The 23,138-nt window shown below is 41.5% G+C and overlaps 1 protein-coding gene across 1 annotated transcript; it reads left to right on the top strand.

Moving 5' to 3' along the window:
• Window positions 1–3,347: 3,347 nt before the first annotated feature.
• On the top strand, window positions 3,348–22,909 carry LOC132973984 (rapamycin-insensitive companion of mTOR-like). Its single transcript, XM_061037730.1, has 37 exons — window positions 3,348–3,409; window positions 3,535–3,582; window positions 5,109–5,206; window positions 7,883–7,947; window positions 8,165–8,296; window positions 8,540–8,603; window positions 9,108–9,234; window positions 9,380–9,549; window positions 9,992–10,059; window positions 10,508–10,575; window positions 10,687–10,769; window positions 11,271–11,358; window positions 11,528–11,618; window positions 11,718–11,784; window positions 11,907–11,987; window positions 12,437–12,537; window positions 12,790–12,955; window positions 14,092–14,193; window positions 14,285–14,331; window positions 14,423–14,558; window positions 14,673–14,872; window positions 14,996–15,122; window positions 15,249–15,413; window positions 15,642–15,718; window positions 15,826–15,904; window positions 16,024–16,133; window positions 16,219–16,306; window positions 16,393–16,485; window positions 16,592–16,698; window positions 17,069–17,298; window positions 17,394–18,480; window positions 19,895–20,154; window positions 20,239–20,445; window positions 20,533–20,685; window positions 21,425–21,548; window positions 21,630–21,768; window positions 21,855–22,909. The coding sequence occupies exons 1-37, from the start codon at window positions 3,361–3,363 to the stop codon at window positions 21,933–21,935; spliced, it is 5,178 nt and encodes a 1,725-aa protein (XP_060893713.1). The 5' UTR covers window positions 3,348–3,360; the 3' UTR covers window positions 21,936–22,909.
• Window positions 22,910–23,138: the final 229 nt, after the last annotated feature.

Raw genomic sequence — 23,138 nt, forward strand, 5'->3', positions numbered from 1 at the left:
TGATTGTATAGTCTTTATGGCCTCACAGTACCTTCCTGTCAGAGGAAAGATCTTTGGTGCTAAATGACTTTTAACACCTTAAAGGTTCCTCCAAAGACTAATGACAAACTGGTCCTAATGTAGAAGATGTGACTGATGGCAAAAAAACATTATGAAAGTTAACTGCAGCTGCATGAACTGAACACTGATCCACAAAACAAACACAAAAAATACTGAAAGTTCTCGATTGAGCCGACATGATTGAGTTTAAAAATAACAAAACTATTTTCATTGTAATTTTTATCAAATGTTTATGAAGTTCCCTTCCTCAGTCTCTTATTTTTGACACTTTGTGCTGTTTTCTTTTTTCCTTTTTATATATTAAGCTTGTTTATAGTTTTGGTTGTTTAAATGTTCAGAGTTTGTGCTTTATGTGAAGAAGAGGGGTCTTGTATAAAATATGTAATCTAAATAAACTTGTGCAGTTTTTGATTTCAAAGCCTATTGATTCCTTGATAATCCTTTTATGCGTTGTACTTATAACAAAACAGGGCTTAGTTTTTCAGTTTGAGCATTATCTTTAATTCAAGTTGGATTATTTTCTGTAGCAGTTATTTTTACATTTTATGTTTGTTAAAACGTGGTTGCACTTAATAAGGGAGACGTTAAGATGCTTGGATGCATGGAATGTGCCTCAAACACTTTTGTCTTTTTTCTGGTTGCAGGCAGAGCAGAATGTAAGTTTGGAGTTTTACCGTTTCAAGTGTACAAAGCAGGCCATTCTTTCCTATTCCACCGGATACGGGTCAAACACTTCCTTTGTCAAAGCATTTGGATTGGTTTCTGTATCACAGTCTCTGCACCTACACTGGCTTACACACCACTTACATCAGATGAGCCGTTACCAACTTTTCTCAAGCAGTGGATGCTGTTTGTGTATGCTTTAGTCACATTTTTCTTACTTTTTTTGATTCATTAAGTGTGCATGTAATGAAGTTATTATTATCATACTTGTTTCATTCATTGGGACATCTTTCTTAACTTTCTGCCCTTTTCTAAAAAAAGAAAAATGCTAAAGACAAGAACGCAAAATAATCTTGTCTTAGCTATAATAATTATTTGATTTCTTCTTTATTCAGGAACAAATAGATGGAGGGATTCATAGATCGGTCCAACACAAGGCGAAGCTTTGTGACAATCTCTTCCCTTAAACTGCATCCTATGTCCTCTATAAAGCCAGAACAGCAGCCACCTGATAGAGGAGAATCTATCAGGTGTTACACACACACACACACACACACACACACACACTCCTAAACCTGACAATCAGACACTCAAAGAACATCTCTGTCTGCTTTCACACAAAACAGAAGACCATCAGCACTCAGAACACCATCATCTAAACTTGCTGAGACAAAAGAGAGACACTGAATCCTTTCCAATCAAAACCACAATGAGGCAAACTCAGATTCTTTAAGAAACCACAACCAGGCCAGCATAGATTAATAACAGAACACCAGACACCATTACAAACAAGAAAATAAATCAGGTGGTTAGTATTGATGCATTATCTGTTGCCTTGTCACAGAACATCCTTTGAAAAGGAGAGTTAATCCATACATAAATGTACTATACCAAGATGGTGTCTTAAATTAACATTTTGAAACCGTAATTATCAGTAGCTAAAAACAAACAATTAATTAAATAAAAAGAAAAGGTAGGATATCTTATTTAATGCATTGTACATGGCTACCAACAAACATCTAAATAAGAAAACCAGTTTTTTTTTAAAATGGAGCACTATGATCGCCCCATCCCATCTAGATTAAAGGAAAATGTAGATTGTGTTTGAGTGACACCTAGTGGTTAACATTATTATCGCAAGTATCACATCTGCTGCCCTGCTGGTTCAACTATAACTTTTTTTCTTAGACTAAATCCGATGCTGCTTTAATCACACACTAATGTATCTTCATAATGTCTTTACTTTTCTTCCCGGATTCTTTTCTCTGCTGCGACCCAAAACTTCAAATGATATGTCACCATTTCTCCTGATATGTCTTTAACTCCCCTTATATTTCAACGCTGTTTGTGCAACAAAAATAAAACATATTTTAATTGATCCACAGATGTGTATGTTTATGAGGATCTTTATTCCCTGAGTAATTATATTCCTGCGGTTTATTCAGGTCTTAAACATTAACAGACAGGGAAATTCTTTGAGTAATTTATTTTCACTCTTTTTCCATACTACAAATAGACAACTGCCACCACATTTTGTATACAGTAATATCTGCATGATAATATCTCATATATATAAGTTTACAAAGGTATATTTATGTTGACATCAGAGGAGGTATGTTCTTGTAACTTGAAATATGTGCGAGCAGACCAGTAGTGTTTGAACACATCTGCGATAACCATTTATTGTTCTAGTTACGAGGGAGAGCTTTTGGGCTTTTAAGTCAATTCAAGCTAAAATAGTTACTCTACAGTTGGGAGTGTTTGAAAAACAATACAATTCAAACAAAAAATTCAACCAAACAACTTGCTTCATTGAATGCATCCAGCTGTAAATAATTGTTAATTTATAAATGTATTCATCGAGTCTATTTTACATTTTAATAATTCTACTGGACGTAAGTCAACTACAACCATCAATGTAAAATAAATAAATCAAAGCTTCTTTAAATATCTTTTCCCCCACAGACTGCGTCTACGAATTCAACTAACTTATAATGACTGTGTCAACGTGATGAGCATCAGAATCTGGATCATTTAAATTCCACACATCTGTATGCAGTGTTTACATTGATGATGAATGCATGATCATTTATATCAATCATTATTGTTTAAAGCATTAGGTATTATCTTTTAGCTTTTAAACAGTCAGATTATGGTTATATAAAATCATGGACAAGTCTTGTTAATCAGTAGGTTAAGTAGGCTACATTTTTTATACCTTCATCAGGCTTCAACATGCTTTATTCACTGTTAACAATCATTGACTTTTAGAATTCAATATGACTTTTACTTTTGTATTCAATAATGAAGATCAACGTATTCAGGTTGGGGTTTTGGTTAAGTTATTTTACAACCTATTTAATTTCTCTTTTGAAATAATAATAGTTTATAATACAATAATAATGCTGTGATTTTGGATATCTCTCATCTTCATTGAGCATACTGTCTCCAGATCAGATCAGATTATGAGCAGAGGCATTTAGCCAGCTGTTCTCAAGCATAGCTCTCAAGTCCATAGCATAGATCCATAGTAGAGTGTGATGCATGCGGCTCTGTAGTGACCTCGAGACAGCCCCCGTTGTCTGTTTTCTCGCGAGAAGCCCCGAAGTTTCCGGTGTTGTGTATGTTCCTGGAAACATGGCGGCCAGCTTCCGCGGCCGTCCTATCCGGAGTCTTCGGATGCGAGGTAAGCGTGATAAACTCGACTCAATGATGACCGTAAGAGCGGGTTCAGTAAAAAATACAACTTGTGACGCACCTGATGACCTCGACGTGACCCCTTACCGTGTCCGCTGTGTGTATTTTTGACAGGTCGGAATGACAGCGGGGAAGAAAACGTACCGCTGGATCTGACCAGAGGTAACACAGGCTTCATCACATCACAGCGATTACTGTTCAAAATGGATGAGGAGCTTTTCTGCAAACGCTAGCATCATGCAGTGTACACCCTGTTATTCAGTGCACTTGTCCTGTCAAAGCAATTGTCAAATTTTCTATTTTCCTTTTTTGTTTCGTCCTTATATATAACATGATAATAACAGGCGGCAGCGGGCTAACTAACTAGCTGAGTTAGCGTCAGCTAGCTGCCACGGCTAACCAGCCATGACGACGCTCTGTTGTTTTGATTGGTGTGAGTGGGCAAGGTAGCCTGTTATTTAGCCAACCAAACACAAGTGCAGCAGTCATGAATTGGTCGCCGCTGGCTGTAGGAGAATTTCTGTTTGAAGGCTGTTGGCTGTAAAGCTTTGAGACTGCAGAGGCTGCGCAGGATAGTTTCTCAGTGCACAGCTGCACAGCCTGATCGGATTTATCCCCACACCACCGCATACCAGTGCTCCTCTGTCCCAGGAGAAACCAAGCCACTTACTGCTCTTTTCCCAATTGTTTTAACTATGCGATATATGGTCCTGATAAGATTGCAGCACAGAAAAAGGCCAACAGTGTCATGTTTCAAGCCCCCCCCCTCATAAAGAGACACTAAACCAGTGAGCTGCTTCATCATTCATTTACTGAATCATTAGAAGTTGTTGGGCATAGGTTAACCTAAAGATTTCATTTTGTAATATTTCAGTGTGTGTCAAATGAGTTTGGTTCAATCATAATGCTGAAGACTGATCTTTGTCTGTCTGTGCCCAAAGGTTCAAGATCGTGAAGCCACACACTCTTATGCATTTTCTTTCACATCATTTTTTTTTTCTTGCCTCCAAATTCTTATAGTAGATTCAGTTAGCTAAGTTCAGCTGGGATGTATTTATACATTTGTATACAGTATGTGTGTATGGATGGATTCCCACCACTACCCTGTCAGCTTAAGGACCTCTGCTTGTATCTAGTTAGTTCATTCATTTAACATAAACCTTGCTTGAATTTACTGAAAAGGCGCTTCAATGCTTTTTTAATTTATTATTTTTTACTATTGTCTGTAATCCTTTATTTATATATTTTTGTTACTCTTGCTCTTAGGTAGAGTGAATAAGTTCTTGCCAGGCAGAATGATGTGTCCAATGTTTTAAGCTATCATTTGCATTTTAATTCATATTGATGTAATTCTTATGAAAGTTTAATACTGGTAGAACTATCATGCAAATTATTGCTAAAGTGCTGAGTCTTGCCAAGAAAATATCCAGTTGTCTTTTGTGAAGACCAACAAGTGTTACAGTGAGGACATAATAGGTGAAAGGAACTGAAAACAAAACACAGTCCCCTGCAAACGCTGTGCTTTTACCGTCTAGGCCTTGTTTTGACTGTATACACTAAATTAGTGCCTCCAGATAAACCAACTTCCTTCCTGCAACATGTCAAATACGGTTCATCAACTGATATTATGACAATATGGTTAAATGCTTGTGTTGGTTACATTGTATTTCCCTTTCTTTCTTCTGCAGAACCATCAGAAAACTTCCGTGAAATCCTCCAAAATGTGGCCAAACCGCACGGAGTCAGTAACATGCGAAAACTAGGCCACCTGAACAACTTCATAAAGGTAACGCTGTCAAGTTCTGAGGCTTTTACCAAAGGGTTTTATTTTCTATTTTTGGCCGTGTTTTAAACACTGAGAATCTGTAGAAGCTGTTATTTTCTAAAACCAGTTTGTAGATCCCTTTGAAGCTGAGAATACAAAGATGCAGATTTTCAATAAGGTTGAGTCATTGTTCAGATGTCTGTAAAGATTGACAGGCTGTGCCCCCATCCTCTATAGTGTAACCACAGACTGTTCCCTGATCTTCTTCTCTTGGATGTTGCTGCCACCAGTCTAGCTGTGTCTGTTGTTATGACACTGAAGGTTAATATAAAAGGAGCTTTAAGGACGCTTAAGTACTTTGACCCAATGTCTGCCAAAGGCAGCGCACTGAGTTTAGAACCTCAGGTTCCAATGCATGAGTATTGTTTTAATGGTCTCTATTTCCTATTCGAAAAGCTTTTGGTGCATGGGTGATACCAGATTAGTGTCTCAGTCAAGGTCGGTAATTTGGATGTTAACAGCAAAGATTCAGGGACATTTGGTATGTCTCAATTGCTCACACAAATGTAAGCAACTTAGTTTTGTGTTAAGCCAAACAAAAGGGACCAGTAATATAAGTAGAAGTCAGCTGTCATACACAGATTAATTGTTTGCATTTTGAAGGGACGAGTTAGACTCACAGTGTGGCCGGATAAGTCTTTTCAAACATTTTTAAAAGCAAGTGCAGAGGGAAGCAATTTCCACATGTAAACAGTAGTTTAAAGTGCTTTCCATAATGCTGACATGCCCAGTGTCAGCTCTGTTATGGACCAGTGATTGCTGCAGGGTGTTTTTCCGCCTTCCACCCAACAGATTCTTGCTCACTCTCCAGCCTTCCTGTTATTTTTAACAGGAATAACAGCATGTAGAAAATGAAAACATGACTTGCAAATTTGAAAGTATGAGGGAAAAACTTGCACTTGTTTTTCTAGATTTGAACTGACTTTAGCTGATTTTTCTCTCTGCCTTCGGACTGTCTGTCACTGACATCTTTTGACCAGTTTTTGGTGCCAGCTCAGCTAATCAGTGTTGTCCTTGTGCTGTTGGCACAGTCAGGCTAAAGGCTGAGTCTAATCCGTTCACCTAAAAATGTTGTTTACTACTGACGGAAGGTTAAAAGCCATGGCGTGTATGTGTGTGTTTACGTCTGTTGGAGCACCATGCTTCTGATTCCTTATAAGGGTTCCACAACAGTGAGGGTGACCTAATCCCCCTGCCCCCCTCCCTGTCTCCTCTCCCCTCCCGCCTGTATGGGCTCTGACAGCTGGTTCAAAACAACCCCCCTACTCACCATGCTGTGTCACCCATCCCATCTTTCACCCTCTCTCCTCCCTTTGTTACTATCTGTTTTGTGTTATATGAAGTCAGAGCAAAAAAATAGACCCATTGAGTTGACCTAATTGTTTTCCCAAGAGGAAGTGCTGAGTGATAAATCACATTTTTGTTGTGTCTTTGAAATGAACAAGTGGGATAAATACCATGACATTCTTCATATTCACACTTCCCATGATTGTATACGTACATGTGAACATTCAAATTATCATGTGTAGCCCAAAAAGCAATGGCCATGTCTTTACATAAATTGTACATAATTGCACAACCCTACTTTGTACAACTACAAACAATACGTTTCAGAGTGATTACATAGCTATTGCCTGCGAGTTAACCAAGACTGTTGCTGAAGGCGTGTTGTGATGAGCTGTTGTGGTGTTCATACAGTTTGAATCTTGTATACAGCAGCTGTGTGTGGGCTTCTGTTATTGATGTGAGGGCACTGCTAAGAGTGACAATTCATGATTAAAGCAGAGTCCAGTGTCAGGCCTGGTGCGGTGCAGAAAACCTCAAACAAATATGTGCAGAAGATGACTACAGAACTAGATCACCAAATGTTTACTTATTGCTATCAACCTCTATTTTGATAGATCCAATACACACACACACACACACACACACATGTATATAATCAAAAAATGATGGAGGTGGCACGTATCAACAACACCTGCTACTGTACATGTGTTGCCCCAAGTTACACTTTTGTTATTATGACCTCCATCTACCACCAGTGAAAGCACAACATTATCCAGTCACGACTCACCTACTCCAATCGAGTCAGCAGGTAACAGACAAGTGGAAAAGTACAACAAACACACCTGCATGGCTCCTGCAGCAGCTGGCATGACAGTGTTCTGCTGTTTGAAAATTTAGATTGTCTCTTTGGTATTTTAAGTGGCAGTTTTGGATTACTTCTCAACACAACGTTAGTCAGTACTGATCCTTACCTTTTTTGTGTAACCATGTTTATCTTTTAGATGCTGTAAACTCAGATTTGGATTAGCTTCAGCATAGCGAGATGTTGTGTTTGTCTGTTTCTTTTGGGTTTTTGTTCATTTATGTAAATGTTTTAGTTATTGAAGATATGCTATATGTTGTGGAATGTTTGTGCAGTGTGAAAAGAATATAAGATGATGTGTAAAATGTATTGTCACAATGTAAACCGCAGACCCCAGGAAGAATAGCTTCTCGCTATGCTGAAGCTAATGGCGATCCAAATAAACAAACAAACACCCTGTCAGAAACTGGTTCCACCTTAATTGCTGTACTAGGCTTCTTTTATCCTTCACCGAGACAATTCATTTATTTTCTGTCTTCTTGTTGCAGCTTCTATGCAGCATAAGCCACCGTGAGGAAAACTTTGGGTACACATACGAAGAAATCATCATTTGGTAAGCTTGTTCCAGCAGCCATTAGTTACCGATTGTATTATATGCATTATATTTTCAATTCATCGTCTTGTTATGTCTGCATCTTCATGAAATTGTTTTGTAAGTCTAGCCCTCTGGGTATTCAGTTGAGGTCTTTACGGGCGTAAAATTGATGACTTTGCAATTAGAGAAGTATCTGCGTAGTTTTGGGCTATAATTGTCTGATTTCAATCCCCAGTTTGCGCCTAGCTCTACTTAATGAAGCTAAGGAAGTGCGTGCTGCAGGGTTGCGGTCGCTCCGCTACCTCATCAGAGACACCACTGTGCTGCAGAAGGTGCTCAGACTACAGGTGGACTATTTAATAGCCAGGTGAGATCCTGCTTAAGCTGGAACAGTAAAAGTGCTGTCTCACGCTTACTTTCATTTTGTGGCTCAAAGAATCATCTAGTTATCATAGGACGTCTATCTCAATTACTGCAAAAGTATTCCATTTGCTTTGAAATAGCAAGCCTCAGTCACTCTTGTTTGTCTCCTGCAGAAACATTTATTTATCTCAGGTTAATTTTGATAAAAAGAAAGGACATGACTAATTCTGCCTGTGTGCTCGTTTAGATGCATCGACATCCAGCAGAGCAATGAGGGCGAGAGAACTCAGGCTCTCAGACTTGTACGAAAGGTAAGATAATATAAATGTTTTTTTTTAAATTTGCAATTGGTTCAGAGACTGTCATTTTGCTTGAAAACATTGTTTGACAGTTTGGTTGGCAGCAGTGTCAATTTGTGGACGGTGTGCACGACTCTGCGGGTGAGGCTATTTATAGCTCTTTCTGTAGTTTACTGTAAACTCTCCTCTCACGTACACACTCACGGTCTTACACACATAGAGTCAGGGTCTGGTTTCATTATCAGCCATCCAGGCAGAAATACAATCCCCGTGTGCCTTCAATGACATATAGTTTGACCTTATCACAACATACAGTTCTGTTATCACGTTTTGGATTATAATTTAAAAAGAAATAGATACTCAGAATATTACAACTGGGGTTTTTTCATTTAAAAAAAAAACTGATGTCTTTCCAGAGTCCCGAAAAACTGGCAATGAAACCTTGTATTTATATTTCCTCCTCTGTTTGTCCTGACTTGTTTGATGGCTCATGTTTTCCTCTCTCTCTCTCTGTAGATTATCACTGTCAATGCCATGCTGTTCCCCACCTCTATTGCAAACTCTCTAATTGCTGTGGGTACTGATGGGCTCCAGGAGAGGGACCGCATGGTCCGCGCTGCCATCGCCATCGTCTGCGAGCTAGGTGATTACCTAGCCTTGGAGTTTTATGTCGCAGCAGACTATTAAGGCCACAGACACAAAGCACTGAGGAAGTGGTACAGAAGTACCCTGTAAATAAATAGATTGTTATGAAGCAATCATGAACATTCTTTTGTGATGATTTGTAGCCTTGAAGAACCCGGAGGTGGTGGCCAAAAGGGGCGGTCTTAGCACCATCCTGAAGAGTGTCATCGACTGTCAGCTGAGTCGCATCAACGAAGCTTTGATTACCACCGTCCTCCATCTACTCAACCACCCACGTACCCGCCAGTACGTGCGTGTTGATGTCGAACTGGAGGTAAAAACACACACACACACACACACACACACACACACACACACACACACACACACACACACACACACACACACACACACACACACACACACACACACACACACACACACACACACACACACAAAGATATGAATTCTGGGGGAATTGCTTTGTATAAAGGAGCCTGTGTGCTAGGGTCATTCCTGTCAGGATGAACAGGGGTAGATTGCCCCTCTCTTTCCCATGCACTTACAGTAATCACATACATGGTTGTATATTTTCACACATAGTCTGAAGCCCAGGTTGCACAGATTCCAGAGATATGTATAAAGAGTTTTATTTTACTCAAAGAAACATCACAATAAGCAAACGTATCAATCATGGTGCCCGCTGATGGTTTAGAACTGCAAAGAAAGAATGGTCGTATTTTAAACTCATCTGTTTCTTCTGTTTCATCCTCCAGCAAATCCTCGCACCTTTCACAGACTTTCACTACCGTCACAATGCAGACACGGCTGAAGGGCAACTCAAGTGAGTGTGTGTGTTTGTGGTGTGTTTGGAGAGGTATGAAGAGTGAAACAATAAGATAGTGTTCATACATTTCCTGTGTTTACCTGCTGTTGTTGCTGTGCTCCTATATTGGTAGCACATGAAGCGTTGAGGAGAGTAGAGGGTTTTTGTAGTGTTTTTGTGATTTTGAGGCCTGTTATCTGGGCCGCTTGACTCCAGCATGACTCGCCTGAGGATGTGACACAGGCCAAAGTCACACTAATCCTTAAATTCACTCTGAAAGATTTGCTTTGATATAAAATATCTTTCATTGATCCTCCTTGACTCCCTTTGATGCTTGGCTTTAGAGGAGTAGTTTGATCCCTTTTTGAAATGCTTTGTAGGGCTTCTTGCCTTACAGTAATCTTGATCATGATGTGTTTATGGAACATTATGTCCTGTTTTTCATGTGTGTGTTTTCTTCTCACAGGGAGGACAGAGAGTCTCGTTTCTTGTCAAGTAGAATGGCCATAGTGGCAGCCTTTCGTTCCTGGTCTGGTAAGGACGTAGATGTAGTTGTAAATGTACTATTTGTAGAATGATTGCTTTTAATATTGCTAGTGATTTAATGGAACATAATCCCTTGTTTTTCCCTCTGTCCTTTCTCAGGGATTATCAACCTATGCAAGGCTGGAAATTCTGGGATCCAATCTTTAATTGGCTTACTGTGTATACCAAATATGGAGGTTAGGGTGAGTGTTGATACAGCTGCAAACAAGGAAATGTCGAAAAGGCAAGTCAGGAAATTCACAGATGCACAATTTAGAAGTAGCTTTTGTTACTTAATTTAGCAGCAGAGAGCTAATTGACAGATCATTTGAGATAGATGAGATATCTTAAACCGTAAGTGAAATTTTTAGATTAAACTTCTAACAGTCTGATATCCTCTGCTGCTCTTGAACACACAAAGACCCAAAATAATCTAGGCAGTTTTGTGGTGGAGTCTGGTTAGAGTATGAGGCCACAGAGTGAGTGATTAAAACACTCAGCACAGATAGATCAGATCACATAGTAACCCTGTTTCCTCTGGATTCAGAAAAAAAACTCAGGCGTAGCCACAAGTTGGGTCAGTATTATGTTACACACTAGAGACATAAACAGATCAGATCTTTTGCTTTAAGTGAGGTTGAAGTAGATTGTTCTGCCACAAATGTGTGTGTATCTGATTGCTCTAATATGATTTTGCCCTGCAGAAAGGCTTGTTGGAGGTGTTATATGAGATATTCAGGCTCCCTCTGCCCATTGTAACTCAAGACTTCACAGAAGGTCTTCTAAGTGTTGGTGAGTGATACGACTGATTCATTTTTATGCTTCCTACCAACATCTTTGTACCTTGTAATTTTGTATTCAGTCACAAACAAGTTCATAATACACACACACACACACACACACACACACACACACACACACACACACAGTCTAAGATAATCTCTGTTCCGGTCTTCCTCAGACCCCGCCAGGTTCCAGGACACCTGGAGACTTTCTGATGGGTTTGTTGCTGCTGAGGCCAAAGTCATCCTTCCTCATCGGGCCCGCTCTAGGTGGGAGATAATATGAAAGCATTTTTATGTTGAACAAAAGTGCAGTCAGTTGAGTTTCTACATGATCCATGAACTGTTTCTTCCTGTTTGCTGCATTAGGCCCGATCTGATGGACAACTACCTCGCATTTGTTCTCTCTGCCTTCATCACCAGCGGGCTGTTAGAGGTGAGCTCAGCTTTGGGCTTGGTTCACAGTTATTTATCACACATTGTTGGTTCTCCTAATTCACACATTTTGCGTGTGTAAAACATGTTTGTTAAACCACATGCTCATCTGTTTCACTACAGGGTCTTGTGGAGGTTGTGACCAGTAGCGATGATCAGCTTGCGGTCAGAGCCACCATCCTCCTAGGAGAACTTCTACACATGGTACAATTCCAAATGCAGGAAGAATCTCTGACATATTTAGTTATTCAAAGTACTGTTTTACATTTTGAAGTACAGAAAATTAGGTCAATTAAATCAACATTGCAAACATTGTTAAAACATTTTTTTTTAAAACACCTCTATCCTAATGATGATTCATTTTTTGTAGCTGATTCCAATTTTTCTCTTGTATTCTCTATTTTATTTATTCATTAATTTTTTTTCTTCTATAGATGTTTCACAATCTTAAATATTTTCAATTTGTCTGGTATAATAGTGTGGGTGCACTTTTGTAGCATGGTGGAGAGGAACACACTCTGTCACTATACATTTTTGTCTTGTCACTGCATTAAGTCTATGTTACAGTATCTATAAAAAGGCTTTAAGCAGTTGATGATTCTAACAACAAATGCCCTTTTTACTTTCTTCTCACCTGTCCCTCTCTTGTTCAGGCAAACACCATCCTCCCTCATTCCCACAGTCACCACCTGCACTGCCTCCCCACCCTCATCAACATGGCAGCCTCTTTCGACATCCCCCAGCAGAAACGACTGTAAGTACTATCAGACGTGCTTGTCAGTCGTCCTTTATAATGTCTTTCAGGTTTAACACATTTATTAACCAGAAATACAAGATATATTCTTTTTCAATACAATTCTTTATCCAAACCTAGTCCTCATTGATCAGCATTGCCCTTCTTACCATCAACACTGTAACAAGAGTGAAGTTTAAACAGAAAATGTTGATGAATGAATGTATCATATTTTACCATGCAATACATTTCCTGTGCTGCTATTTCTTCCAGTCGGGCAAGTGCAGCAGTCAACAATCTGAAGCGTTTTCATGAGAAGAAGAAGAAAGGTTTGAAACCACACAGTCTTTATCTGGATCACATCATCCGCAAGTCTGTGTCCTCACACAGCCGCAGAGAGTCTCACTCGCGTGCCCACCGGGACATCTATGTCATTAAGGTAAACATGGACACACTCTTTAGTTTCTGCATTTAGCTAGTGTAGCAACCATCTGTGCTCCGATATCATGTTAGGATAGTTTAGAAGAATACATTTACAAGGTCACATATTCTCCTCCCTTTCAACAAGTTTAAATTAGCCTCAGTGTTCCCTAAAACATATCTGTGAAACTTCTTGCCAATAATCCACTCTGATCCTGTATTTGATCATGCCTATGAACCTCTCTATTTCAGCCCTGCTCAGAACAGACTGTTTCTGTGTCTATAGCTTTAAATACAAGGGAGCCATGTTTAACCACGTCCCTCTGGTAGGGGATGATGCTCGGGCTTTCTTGCACCATGCCAAATTGTTTTCAGTGAGATGGCGGACTCAGAGGGCAGAACAAACACCTAGCTGTGGGAGTGTCACCCACCTGGGGGAGGGATTACTGCCCTTTGTGATGTCACACACAAATCTCCAAACAGCCTGTTTGAGCACACATTTTCTGAAAAGTGGAGCAGGCAAAAGACGAGGAGGATGGACTTTTATCTTAATTAGGGGGTTTGTAGACGGACTAGGGACTAGGGATTTTTCACAATATGTGACCTTTAAGGAAATGTGCTTAATTGTCATACTCATCTTACCCCACAGTTAATAACAAATTCATCTTCTGGGATGTGTTTTGGTCAGCTTTGCACTGAAAAAGCATTCTGAAAAAGGCTCAGACACTGGCTTTCATCATAAAATAAAGGGACCCTTTGTGTGCTTCTAAAATAGTCTGATTAAAAAAAATGTGGGTTGACAGAAAACCACAAGACTTTGAAGTTGTTTACGTGTTGAAGAATGTCCGATTTTATTCAGCAAAAAGCTTGAATGAGTAAATAACCCAACCCCTAAATCACAATGTGTCATTTCCTATTTCTACATGTGTTAAATACACAACATATAATGTTTGATTGATGTGGTTCTGTTGTTTCTAAGGAACTCTAAGTAAAGCCACCTGCTTCAGTTCAGTGTTTGTGCTAAGCCTCACTTTATGCTATTTTACTGAAGTTTGAGAACCGGTCTGTACTTTATTTCTGTGTTTAAGTAAATAAATTAAAGGTATAAGTGTGTTGCAGAGCTGAATAATCAATATTTACTGTGTGTGTGTTCAGGACACAGAAGAAGCACTGATGATGAACCTGAGAGACAGTCACATTCTCAACCACAAGCAGAACCTGGAGTGGAACTGGTTGCTTATTGCCACCATCCTAAAGGTCAGGGTGCCCTTATATAGCACCAAAGATTCACATGTTTTTTGTTTTTTTTCCTTTGTCATGTTAAGATTATGTTTTTTTTCTCCCCCAGTGGCCAAATGTAAACCTCAGGAACAATAAAGACGAACAGATGCACAAGTAAGACTCATTCGTATCATGGTTATTAATAGTCCGAAGTACTAATCTGACAGCTTGTTTTGAATACTTCTTTCCTTTCTGTGTTCTACAGGTTTGTGCGGAGGCTGCTGTACTTTTATAAGCCCAGTAGTAAGCTATACGCTGGGCTGGCGTTGGATCACCCAAAGTCCAGACAACTCACTGTGGTCGGCTGTCAGTTTGTGGAGTTCCTCATGGACTCGGACGAGGTTAGAGATGCCTGCACACACCTACGCAAACACACATTCCTATTTTCACCTCTAATCATTTTCTAACTCCCCTCTTGTCTCGCCCCTTTTCTCCCGAATTTGTAATTTCACCAGGATGGCCAGGGCTACCTGGAGGACCTGGTGAAGGACATGGTGTCATGGCTGTCCTCATCCTCAGGGCTGAAGCCTGAGCGCTGTTTGCAGAGTAACGGCCTGCTCACCACACTCAGCCAACACTACTTCCTCTTCCTTGGGACTCTCTCTGCACACCCACAGGGAGTCAAACTGCTGGAGAAATGTGGCCTGTTTCAGTGGTGAGTGCACAGAAAGAAAAGGATTCCAGAGCTTTGTAGGCAAATAGAATGTAGGACTGAGAAATGTTTGTTTGATGAATTTACACATTTGGTCAACCACTCTTTGTTCTGTGTTTTTTGCAGCCTGCTAAATCTGTGCTCTGTGAAGAACCAGGATGCTGTGCTGAAACTTGCTGTTTCCACACTGGACTACAGCAGAGACGGTCTGGCCAGAGTGATCCTCTCAAAGATCCTCACTGCTGCTACTGATGTAAGAAGGCCACAACAAAAACAAGGCGTCATATTCAAGGAAATAAAATTTTGCGTCTACGCAATATTATAATAACATCCTCATGTCCTCTTTTTCTTCCTCACTGCCTCTGATCTGACCGAGCAGACATGCAGGTTGTACGGCACCAAACACCTCCGTGTGCTGCTTCGTGCGGGCGTGGAGTTCTTCAGCAGCTGGGGCATGGAGCTGCTGGTCACCCAGCTCCATGACCACAGCAAGGCTGTGTCCATGGAGGCCCTGGACATACTAGATGAGGCCTGCGAGGACAAGGTGACTGAAATGAAAACACACATTTAGAGTGACGCAAGTTCAGGAGAACTGAAGAGCTGTTTGTCAGATTACAATGCATTAACTATATTTGACTGATATAAGATGCTGTGCTGAAATGTGAATGGGTTAAAAGGCAGTTAGGTTAAGATTATAGTATCTGTCTGACAGTTGTATTTCATGTTGAGCCTCTCAGTTGTCTGACTTGTTTGTGTTTTTGGTGCATCACAGGCAAACCTCCACGCTTTGATCCAGCTGAAACCAGCTCTGTCCCATCTGGGAGACAAGGGCCTTCTGCTGCTCCTCAGGTGGGGTTTTCACCACGACTGTAGACGCTGCTTTTTGTTATTTTTTTAAGCTTTTATTTTGCTCAGCAGCATTTATTTTCTTGAATACTCTTCTTTGTGTTGTCCAGGTTCCTGTCCATTCCTAAAGGTTTCTCCTACCTCAACGAGAGAGGCTACGTAAGCAAACAGCTGGATAAATGGCAGAAGGTATTATCAGGATAAGTACATCCACATCTTCAAAGCATTATATATATATTTCTTTCACTGATTTCAAATATCTTCTAAATTACAATAGACCACGTAGTAACAGAGCTCTTTGATTGTAGGAGTACAACTTGAAGTATGTGGACCTGATAGAGGAGCAGCTCAATGAAGCACTAACAACATACCGCAAACCTGTTGATGGAGACAACTATGTCCGACGCAGCAACCAAAGGTGAGAAGTAGTTTGTTTTCATCTGGCGAGCTGCAGGATGGACTTTGGAGCGAGGTTCCTAATTCTTCTCCGTTTGTGTCTGCAGGTTACAAAGACCAAATGTCTATCTGCCTGTGCACTTGTACGGTCAACTGGTCCATGATAAGACAGGCTGCCACCTGTTGGAGGCTCAGGTAACTACTGTTATTTATACACATTCCTAGCTCTGGGTTGTGAAGATTTTGAAGCCTTCTTCCTAATATCTGTTTTTAATCTCCAGAGTGTGGTTCCTGACCTCAGCTACACAGTACGCTCCCCGATGCTGGACACCTGGGAGGGCATTAAACAGCTGAAAGCTGCTCTCTGGGCCCTGGTCAGTGTCTCTTGCTATCATTTTATGTCCCCTCAGTTACTCTGTCACTGTAAACAGTTATAGTTTAAGAGATGTTCTCTGATGGTGTTTGTTGTTTTTCTTGTAGGGTAACATTGGCTCTTCAAACTGGGGTCTGAATCTCCTGCAGGAGGAGAATGTCATTCCTGACATACTTGCGTTGGCCCAGCACTGTGAGGTGCTCTCAGTACGAGGGTGAGCTCATCATAGCTCATCAGCACCAAGATTTTAGTAGAGTAGAAGGATCGCCAAGGATTTATGCCACCATGTTTTTAAGAAGTTCCATTTTCTCCTGCAGAGAAATCATTGTTCACAGTAATCAGGTTTTTCTTTTAGAGAGAGGACAGTTAAATTCATTATTACATTAATAAACAGTGATGAGTTAAATGCAAAAAAAAAAGAAAAGCTGCTTGTTGGGTTGCAAATCAGCAGGCCCCCAAAGACATGGAGCACCAAAATGGATCCTTCTACAGGGAGAGAGGGGCCGCTTCTGTTTTTAAATAAGGTGTCCAATGGGACTAATTGGCATGTTAAGTAGGTTTACTGACCTCTCTCTCGTCCACAGGACTTGTGTTTATGTGCTGGGTGTGATCTCCAAGACCAGACAGGGCTGTGAGGTGCTGAAGCAGTACGGTTGGGATGCGGTCAGACACAGTCGCAGGACGCTATGGCCTGTCACTCCAGAAGAGGTGGACGCACAGCTGACCTCTGAACTCTGCTCAGTACCAAGCACCCTCAGTCTGAATTCTGAATCCACTAGCTCGCGTCATAACAGCGAGAGCGAGTCTCAGCCAAGTACGTAGAACTGTGTGTGTCTTTTATTTATTTCTGTTTGTTGGAGAAACTCTAATGCTCTCATTGTTATCCATGTTATCTCATTGTTTTCTCAGACATGTACATCCTGGACGATGACAAGTGCGACATTCTGGACTCGTCAGACGAGCCCTCTTACTATCTACACTCCAAACCAATCAAAGAGCGCAGCCCCTTCACGATCCTGGCCTCCACACGCTTCGTTCGCACTCGCTTTCTCAACTCTCTGTCCCTCCCGAGCAAGAAGCTGCGATCTACCAGCGACCCTAAGACCCCAACAGGCTCTCGCACCCCGACGGAACTTACCACAGGGAGTATGAGGCGGAACAGGACGGTGACAGAGCCGTCTGTGTACAGCCCAAACCAGGACGTCTTTACCCCTATGTTTAACGGCAGAGGAATGCCCAAGAGTCCCACAGTCAGCCTGGAGACGTCCTTTGTGGGGACAAGGGGGGGATCAGAGGAGCAGCTGGTGGACGGTAGGCTAGCCCAGGGTTCGGGTCTCGTCCTCAGTGGTCTAGGAGTGCACGTCGCTGTGGAGCACCCAAGCCGGGAGAGGGAGCAAAGCAGCCGAGAGCGTCTTGCAGGAGATGGCGGCTCTTCGTCCAGTGGAGGAAACATAGGAGGGGGCGGGGGAGGGTCTCAGTTTAAAAGCCGCAGTCAGAGCTTCAACACGGACACCACGACCAGCGGCATCAGCTCCATGAGCTCCAGCCCCTCCAGGGAGACGGTTGGAAACCCTGAGCATCCTGAACCTGAACCGGACTCTTCTGACTGCGTGAGCCTCAACACAGTGGTGTCAGCCAAGACTGTAAAAACGCTCTCCTCCCTCACCCCCCAGGCTCAGACCAACCACATGTCCACGTCTAAGTCCTCCACTGTCTCTCTGGTGCCGCCGGGCTCATCGCACACTCTCCCCCGCAGAGCCCAGTCTCTCAAGTCTCCTTCAGTCACCACCATCAAGAGCCTGGCAGACTGCAGCTTCATGTACACCAGCCCGCGGGACGCGCTGGGCTATGCTACACTGAAGAGGCTGCAGCAGCAGAGGATACACCCGTCTCTGTCTCACAGTGAAGCGCTGGCATCGCCCGCCAAAGACGTGCTGTTCACTGACACCATCACCATGAAGACCGGCAGCCTGGACTCTAGATTAACACCTCGCAGGTAAATGAAGCATTAATACAGCGGGAATATGACAGAAAACAGACGGTATGGTAACTGCATTCATCTGTTTGTCCTTTGCTGACATGAATCTGGTTTTAGTTTAAAGATGTGTTTCGAGTCCTCCTAAAGAAAAACTCAACATGTGCTACTGTTGCCTTGGAGGCTACCTGGGGCTGTGTTTTTCTTTCTCCCTACTTTGGAAATGGCAGCTACAACTGTATTTTTGTGCACCCTCTGCTGTGTCTGTCAGGTTATCAGATAGGAGGGGTACCTGTCCAGAGCCCAGCGGCTTTAATCCGTATCGCAGGCTCTCCAGAACCCTTGTACCGCGGTGGGTGGACCTACTCAGTGTCCTCCTGAGTAGATGTAGCATCTAGCAACGAATCAGAGAAATAATGTGTCCTCCTCACTGCTTCTACTTAGCAACTACACCTCCATGCCTTCAGATTTTAAACAATTGCTTAAAATCCTGTATCCCCGTAGTGTGATTTGACCATGTGTCGTTTTCTGGTTGTTTCGTCCTGTTAGAGCTGTAACTCTTTGTAGAAGTGCACACAGGTAGAGAGAGATGCCACCTGAGAGATGTAGCTATTTTCTGTTGACTCTCACTTTTATTTGTTTTATTTATTATAGCTTAAAGATCAATCCAGGTGTTAAATGAAAAAAGTTTTGCACAATATTTCAATCCCTTTTCATTTTCGAAAAATCAATTCTGTGATTTAAATCCTCGGTCTTACGAGCAGTCTAATAATAATAATAATAATAATAATAAATAAGTCTAAATAGTTTTGTTTTGCAAAACTACTGAGAACCGCAGGTTTGGATTTGTTTTGTTAAATGCCCTAAGTTATTAAATAAAAAACAGCAAATTCTTTTAATTTGGAAACCTGAATCATCAGACATTGAGAATATGTTCTAAAAAAAACTCAATCACTAGATTAGTTATGTAATGGAAGAAACATTTTCTGTTGATTAAAACAAAAAGGTGTTCATTTTCATATCAAATATCTTTATAGTTGGTGTATTTTAGGACATACAAATGAACTAGCTCTAATTACTTTCTGATCTTTTGAGTTAACTTCTGCCTCCATTAAAAGGTGTTTTTCACTGTATAATAAAAACGACTGATCTTTTGGTGCTTTAGTGTAGTTTCCAGCTGTGACAGTATCCGTGTCAGGTACATGTTATGTTACATGTTACATGTAATGTTATCGTCCGTGTCCACTGCTGTGATGCCCTGATAGATCGCTGCAGTTCTTTAATGTGATCCCAGCTTCCCTTTTGGCTTTCTGTTCACTAAGTTTCTGTCTCTGTGCTTTTATCCAACATTTTTTCACTTACTCCTCATGTTCCTTATCTGTCCCAGTCTCTCCCCCCGGATCCTCTCACGCACCTCTCCTCTTGCCCTCCCTAGGTTCCTGAAGGCGCTGAGCTTCGCCTCTCTGGATAAGGAGGAACTCCTGAGTCCGATCAACCAAAGCACTCTGCATCGCTGCTCCTCAGTGCGCTCAATGGTGTCTAGCGCCACCTATGGGTGTAACGATGACTACATCGGCCTGGCTCTGCCTATGGACATCAACGACATGTTTCATATCAGAGACTCTGCTTATTTTCAGCAGAGGGTCAGCCCGCCGTCTGAGGAGCGGAAATGCTTTCTCTTCGGTGATGGAGATGGTAAATGCATTTTTTTAAAAATATATCATAACAATGTCAAAAAACACATTTTATTTGAGCTTTACACTGTTTTTATTTTTCTAGGTGATCGCCCTGCTATCCCACTCCTGAAGCAGCAGTTCAGCATCTCTGAGCTGATTGTTTGCAGAGGTGATGGCCAGAACCATATGGTGGGCTCAGAGGAGACGGGTTTGCAGGATCACACTGATGAGAGCTGCCTCTACTGTGTCGGAGCCATCGTCCTGGGATACCCCACACAGCCACAGATCAACAGCACACACCCCCGCACAGGTGGAACTTTACAAACATACACAGTTTGTCACATGAACCTGTTTTAAATTCAGAACAGAATATGATGAAGTCTTTTTTCCTAAACAGATTATGTTGACTTCCCGTCATGGGGCGGGCAGGGTGGCCATCGCCTGGAGGTGATGCCTCAGTCGAAGTTCTCTGGTGTGTCGGGCTGCAGCGACGCTGCTGTATCACAAGGCTCAATCTGTAGCACACCCACACCTGCTGACATAGTGCTAGGTAAGACCATAGTGAAACCCACCCTGAGTGTTTTATAACACCAAACAAAAATAGACACTAGGCGGAGCTCAAGGCAAAATAACCAAATGATACGCTCGATCAACTATCCAAAACTCAAAGCAACACTTTTAGGGAGATGTATTCTGATGTTTTGTGTGTGAAATGAAATTATAGTTCTGCGAGTTGAACAGACAGGATGTATACACAACTAAAATGAGTGTCCCATGAAGGAATTTTTCGTAGTCTAAATATGAAAAAGTCGAGCTAAGATACGTATGAGAACAACTATTTAAGGCATAACAACTGTGTTTTCAATTGCTGTGAGCATTTGGAGTCATATTTGATAGCTTGCACAAGTTTAATTTTTCTGTAAGCTCAGATCTTAAAATGATATAACTGTAAGAAGTATGAGCGCTCACTCAGGGTTCACTGTGAGACAGAACCATGTTTATGTCTGAGAAGTCACTTTGAGACATTTAAGAAAATGTACAAAATCTCCTTTTGGTCTTGACAAGTGCTCATTTTTGTCTAGGAAACATAGATTAGACATAAGTACTATCTTGCCATTAAGAAAAAAAGGGAAATGTTATTATTGAACGTATTTAAAATCAACCACACAGGGCGCCGGTTTGCCTGGCAGATAGTTTGTGCGGCCCATGTAGAGTCTGTTGCCCTCCAAGCGGGCGGCCCATGTTGGACTCTGACCTGCGGCTTATATTTAATTATGTGTGTCTTTCAGGTGGTAAGGCGATATCAGAGGATGGTCCTGCCTCCCGGGTCTTGCTGAGGAAGGAGGTTCTCCGTCTCATCATCAACCTCAGCTCCTCTGTAGGAACCAAAGGCCACGAAACAGGACTTCTGACGTAAGGCCCTCTCTACTCTTTAATATAAACACTTTTTTTAAGATGCATGTTCCCTTGAAAATATATATTTTTTCTCTGCAGGATAAAGGAGAAGTTTCCCTACGCGTTTGACGACATCTGCCTGTACTCTGAGGTTTCTCACCTCTTAGCTCACTGTATGTTTCGCCTGACCTCCCGCCGATTCATACAGGAACTCTTCCAGGACGTGCAGTTCATGCCAGTGAGACACACTTTGGCCTTCTTTTTCTAAAATTCCTGTTAGTATCAAATACTCCAAGTTTAACACCCTTCTTTCCTCTTTTCCAGATGTATGAAGAAGCTGAGGCAATCCTGACAAAGCTACCAAAACCTGTTGAAGAGGATGTTGACCCTCCTGCAGAATCCTGATTACCCCCCCCCCCCCCCCCCCCCCGCCCAGTGTTTTTTTTTTTTTTCTGCACAGACCCTGTTCTAGCACCCTACAAACATGAACATCATAGGCAAGGAAAAAATAGAACATGGTTAAAAAAAAAATGGGGAGCATTTGGTATGGTTCTGTTGCTCCAAACAGAGTATAAGCCAAGGGAGAGAAGGACACGGAGATCTTCGCTCACTTTTCTTCCAACAAACAAGATCTGGAAACAAAGGACTTCAATATCTGTAAACAAAACCTAACCTGAGACGCCTAATGCTATTTCAAACCTATTCTTTTTTTTCTTTTTCTTTTTTTTTTTTTTACAGTTTACAGTTAAAAGGGGGAGCCGTTTAACCAAATACTGTTTTCAAATGGATTCAATCTTGAGCAACTTGATAAAACATCGACATAAAGCTGAAGGACAAGCTGGATCATTAAGGCAAAGACTCAATTTATAACAAAAAAAAGAAGAAATAATTCCAAACATGTTATCTCTTTTCAGAGGTTGTGTTTTTTTTCTGTCATGAAATGAATAAGGCATGTTGTTGTGTCAACCCAGTGATTCCTCGGACGCTGCGTTCTTTCTCTCCTTCTGAAACAAAAAAAACACTACATAGAGGAGGGTCCTGCTGTTTTGACATTTCTGGAGCCTTCCTGGTTCACATCCCGCCCCACATGTGTGCATCTGCTTCTCTTGCCTTGCCACTTCCTACAACCTGTAGCCTCTCGTCAGCACAGACAGCCAATTCCTTTTCTATTTCTTGTATCTCAGACAATCAAACATCACTAGTATTGTATTTTCTAAAGCACTATATATATGCCACCATTACACAGTACAAGAGAATAGTGTGTAGACTTATGCTAGGTTATGCCATCCTTTACTCGCGTAGGATCTTTTCTGTCTTTCTTCAGCCATTGCATTAGTGGTAAAGCTTCTCAGGAGGTGGGAGGATGTTAAAAAGATGTTCACGTTATCTGTTGATTGATGCATTACAGATTTAGCACCAAATCTGATGTCTCCCATCCTGTAAGCCCAGCAGCAGCCCGACTCTTTGCCTTCTTACCTCTGTGCTTCAGTCCCCTGCATGTGCAACAAGCATGGCAAAGTTGTTATGTCACCTTAAAGTGTTTCTTGCTTGTAAAACGTTTTTTTTTTAAAAAAGAAATAGGTTGCCATAACATGCTGCCATTACATT

This window comes from Labrus mixtus, chromosome 5 (assembly GCF_963584025.1).
Source record: "Labrus mixtus chromosome 5, fLabMix1.1, whole genome shotgun sequence".
Classification (NCBI taxonomy): Eukaryota; Metazoa; Chordata; class Actinopteri; order Labriformes; family Labridae; genus Labrus; species Labrus mixtus.